The 5,159-nt window shown below is 42.8% G+C and overlaps 1 protein-coding gene across 1 annotated transcript in view; it reads left to right on the top strand.

Moving 5' to 3' along the window:
* Nucleotides 1–1,460: 1,460 nt before the first annotated feature.
* The window catches only part of naa25 (N-alpha-acetyltransferase 25, NatB auxiliary subunit), an 18,173-nt gene continuing 14,474 nt past the window's right edge, over nucleotides 1,461–5,159 (top strand). The window contains exons 1-2 of the mRNA XM_080530196.1: nucleotides 1,461–1,551; nucleotides 4,983–5,068. Of these exons, the coding sequence (XP_080386322.1) occupies nucleotides 1,494–1,551; nucleotides 4,983–5,068 (144 nt within the window). The 5' untranslated portion in view covers nucleotides 1,461–1,493. The remainder of the gene's footprint in view (nucleotides 1,552–4,982; nucleotides 5,069–5,159) is intronic.

Below are 5,159 nucleotides of genomic sequence, written 5' to 3'. Positions count from 1 at the left end.
AACCTGACAATACTGACATACTTATAACCTGACAATACTGACATATCTATAACCTGACAATACTGACATACCTATAACCTGACAATACTGACATACTTATAACCTGACAATACTGACATACTTATAACCTGACAATACTGACATACTTATAACCTGACAATACTGACATATCTATAACCTGACAATACTGACATACTTATAACCTGACAATACTGACATACTTATAACCTGACAATACTGACATACTTATAACCTGACAATACTGACATACTTATAACCTGACAATACTGACATACTTATAACCTGACAATACTGACATATAACCTGACAATACTGACATACTTATAACCTGACAATACTGACATACTTATAACCTGACAATACTGACATATCTATAACCTGACAATACTGACATATCTATAACCTGACAATACTGACATACTTATAACCTGACAATAGTGACATATCTATAACCTGACAATACTGACATACTTATAACCTGACAATACTGACATATCTATAACCTGACAATACTGACATATCTATAACCTGACAATACTGACATACTTATAACCTGACAATACTGACATACTTATAACCTGACAATACTGACATATCTATAACCTGACAATACTGACATACTTATAACCTGACAATACTGACATACTTATAACCTAACAATACTGACATACCTATAACCTGACAATACTGACATACTTATAACCTGACAATACTGACATACTTATAACCTGACAATACTGACATACTTATAACCTGACAATACTGACATACCTATAACCTGACAATACTGACATATCTATAACCTGACAATACTGACATACTTATAACCTGACAATACTGACATATCTATAACCTGACAATACTGACATACTTATAACCTGACAATACTGACATACTTATAACCTGACAATACTGACATATCTATAACCTGACAATACTGACATACTTATAACCTGACAATACTGACATATCTATAACCTGACAATACTGACATACTTATAACCTGACAATACTGACATACCTATAACCTGACAATACTGACATATCTATAACCTGACAATACTGACATACTTATAACCTGACAATACTGACATATCTATAACCTGACAATACTGACATACTTATAACCTGACAATACTGACATACTTATAACCTGACAATACTGACATACCTATAACCTGACAATACTGACATACTTATAACCTGACAATACTGACATACTTATAACCTGACAATACTGACATACCTATAACCTGACAATACTGACATACTTATAACCTGACAATACTGACATGCCTACTGACACCTACAGTCCCTGCTATACCCGACCACACACTGTGGACCTAGAACGGAGTTGGACCCTCAAACTCACTGACCCTAACAAGAAGTTTAGTCAATCTGTCTCTTTAATTCCTACTGGAGCGACACGACTGCGCATGCTCAGACATATACCCTCCCTGGTAACCTCCAACATGGCGGCGCGAGGCCATGTGCAAGACCCTAACGACAGGAGACTGAGACCTATCTACGGTAACGACCAGCCGGGAATAAGACACGGATGCAGTGTGTTGTGTTGTGTTTTGCGGTATGGCGGGAATGTCCCGTCTTTGCAGTTGTTGTGTCCGGTGCTCAGCGGGGGGGCGACACTGCGGCCCCCCCAAGCCCCAGCCCCGGACTCAGTTCGCCTGCAGCGCCGAGTGACAGTGCACCTCGCTGGGCTGGGCTGGCTGCGTGTCACTGGGGGTAGAGCCCAGTTTCGGATGATGCGTCTTGCCGCAAACCTTTAAAGCGCTTTGGTAGCGCCGTCATAACTTCATATCCAAACCGCAGCCGAAAGTCGTTAGCTTACACCGACCAGACCGCCTCAGAGTGTCTGTCTCCCTGTATCTGACAGGTAGCTAGCTAGCTAAGTAGCCAGTGAGCTAGTCAGGTTAGCTAGCTAACTGTCAAATACAGGGAGAGACATGGGCTGCGTTCGTAAAACTCGCTCTGGGAATTTGATCAGCACTCGTGGAATACATCTCGTCCAATCAAATGACATGGTCCCTTTATGACGTTGTACGCAGCGTGAGCTCCGGCGCTCTCGGAGAGAATTTACGAACGCACCCGTACACTCTGAGGCAGTCTGGTCGGTGTAGCTAACGAGCTAGCTAAGTAGCCGGTCAGCTAGTCAGCTAGCTAACTAAACTAGCCATAACGTGTTGAAAGCGTCAATACTGTGTTGGAAATGATTATGAACAGTGTACACTACAGTTTAAAACATAACAACGCATATCAACGAAGAGTTCTCAGTTCTCTAGTCACTAGCTAACTCTATTAGCTTGCCAGGTTCATCGAGGTGGCCCTATTTACACCCAAAATAGGTCTTCTACATGTGTTTGACACGTCGTTTAATAGCGTGATGTTGTACCGGCTGATTTATTAACCCAGTGTTGCTCGCTTAATAAATGTGGCAAGTACACGCTTGTTTAGAAAGAAGATGAGAGATGTGTAGTTAGACGTTGTCTAACTTACTACTAGCCATCTATGTGAAGTTGTTTTGGCTTTTCAATGTTTGCCAAGCATACAAAAAGAGTGAGCAACCACTATTGTTTTAAACCATGTGTTATAGATGGATATGAGCGGATTAGGCTAACCCCTGGCTCTGTTTCTGCTCGTTTGCTCTGTTGTCTGATTGGATGTCATCTAGTTTCTGTTTTTGCTGATACCAACAAGGTAGCTAGCTAGCAAGGTAGCCAGTGTTATGGTAGGTTTGCCACACTGAGTTGTATTATTTTGGCCCCCAAGTCCACTGTTGTAAACAGTCCTTCATGCATAGCCTATGACTTCATACTATATTCGCTGTTTTCACTTCCCCTCTCTGTTCCACTCTTCCTCAAATATACCTCCAGTATACTGCGTTGCAGTGTAGTACCATATTTCAGAGTTAATACATAACCATCGAATGTCCATGTAGACCTAGTTAATTCCATAATTGCTTTTCAGTGCTGTTACACACGGTTATGACAACAAACATAATAGACATGACACAAGGCTGATGACGTAGTGCTGTCTGGCATGGTTAATTTTGGCACCCAGCTGTCCAGGAGCCGCACTGAGCTTACCCTGGGAAGGGGACTCTGTCTGCGTCTGCCTATCTGTTTGTCTGCGTCTGCCTATCTGTTTGTCTGCGTCTGCCTATCTGTTTGTCTGCGTCTGCCTATCTGTTTGTCTGCGTCTGCCTATCTGTTTGTCTGCGTCTGCCTATCTGTTTGTCTGCGTCTGCCTATCTGTTTGTCTGCGTCTGCCTATCTGTTTGTCTGCGTCTGCCTATCTGTTTGTCTGCGTCTGCCTATCTGTTTGTCTGCCCATCTGTTTGTCTGCCCATGCTCTGTTTAGGGATGCTCCGATTTATCGGCCACCGATTTAAATCGGCCGATTTCACTCCAAATGACTCGATCGGTGATCGGCAAAAATGGCCGATCGCAAAAACCGATCTTTTTTTTTTTTTTTTTTTTTTTTTTCCTTTTTCCTGGGGAAGACAGATAACTGAACAGAAAACATAGGAGGACGTAACAGTATGTAAATCATGAAGGCCACGTTTATGATGTCTTTTATACAGCCATATCGACTGACTTGGGCTTCAGGCCCTAACTGGGTGATAGGCCAGACCTTTACTATGCCATAAAAATGGGTCTGCGTTTGCTTGGTGCCTAATGGATCAAAACTTTTGTCTAAAAAGCAAAAAATATTTAGGCTATCCAGTCAGTTATGTATTTTTTTAAAAATCGGTATCGGTATCGGTTGATCTTGAGGAAACAAATCGGTGATCGGTATCGGCCCCAAAAATCCAGATCGGAGCATCCCTAGCTCTGTTGTAAGCTGCAATGCGTGCGAAGACAGAAGTGAGGTGTCAAGGTTGCAAACAAAGGCAGGGGTCGTCAGACACAGAAATGGTCAGTCACAGGAATAGGCTTGAAGCCATTCTCACTGACACAAATATAGGCAGGGCACTTCTGTATAGATATAGGCTACCTACACACATTCTAATTAGATTAGATTAGATTCAGCTTTATTGTCATTGCAGAGTACAAGTACCAGACAATGAAATGCAGTGCACATTCATGCATAAAGCACATTCATGCATTACACCTAAACGTAGTAGAACCTATTGGCACAGCAGATTGCTATCAACTTTATGTGGTTTCAGTTCCAAACATTCTCAAAATGTCTCCAGGCAATGTGAGATTCGAGTGCACTGGTCTACAATGTAGACAACCTGGAAAGCAACCCTCATTTGCGACTCGAATTGCTCACTCACTCACCAAATGGTGAGAAATGGTAAATGGACTGGACTTATATAGCGCCTTTATCCAAAGCGCTTTACAACAGCCTCTCATTCACCCATTCACACACACCAATGGCGGCAAGCTACCATGCGAGGCGCCGGCCTGCTCACTGGGAGCAATTTGGGGTTCAGTGTCTTGCCCAACCTGTGGTTGGCATGTGGCCTCCTGCGCCACCGCCGCCCCGTACACTCACCAACACTGTGGACTGGAGTTTTCATAGGCAGTTTGAATTTTGCATTTTTTGGCATGTTTCTGGCAGATTTAGGGGCTCAACTACAGTGCATACAAGTAACTCTCATTTTCTTTTCTCTTAACTCCCTCTCACTCTTTCTTTTCCCGTCACTCCTATCATTGTATCATCTTACAGCTCTTTTGGTGTTGTTTTAGGCGCCACGGCTGGCAACGGTCATTGAATTATGAGGCCACACATTATATTGACATGAATTATATATGTGGAAACAGGAGAGACGTCTCCCATGTCCCTATATAGGTTATAGAGCTGTTGAATGAGCTTTAGCCACTGTAAGCCCAATGATTACGTCTCCCCCTCAAGTAGTATAGTATAGTATATAGTATATAGTCTACTGCACATGGGTACACTGATGCTGTGATGTCCCCCCCCCCACCACCCAGATTACCTTGACAATGGCAATAACAAGATGGCGATTCAGCAGGCAGATAAACTGCTGAAGAAGCACAAGGACCTCCACTGTGCTAAGGTAGGTCACCCGAGGAACAGTGTTCTCCTAACTGTGTGTCTTTGTCACAATGTCTGATAAAATGCATCCGTTTGGTGTGGCAGCTCCACAC

The sequence above is a fragment of the Nansenia antarctica genome (genome assembly GCF_963989245.1).
Source record: "Nansenia antarctica genome assembly, chromosome: 4".
Classification (NCBI taxonomy): domain Eukaryota; kingdom Metazoa; phylum Chordata; class Actinopteri; order Argentiniformes; family Microstomatidae; genus Nansenia; species Nansenia antarctica.
This window is presented reverse-complemented; position numbering and strand designations above follow the sequence as displayed.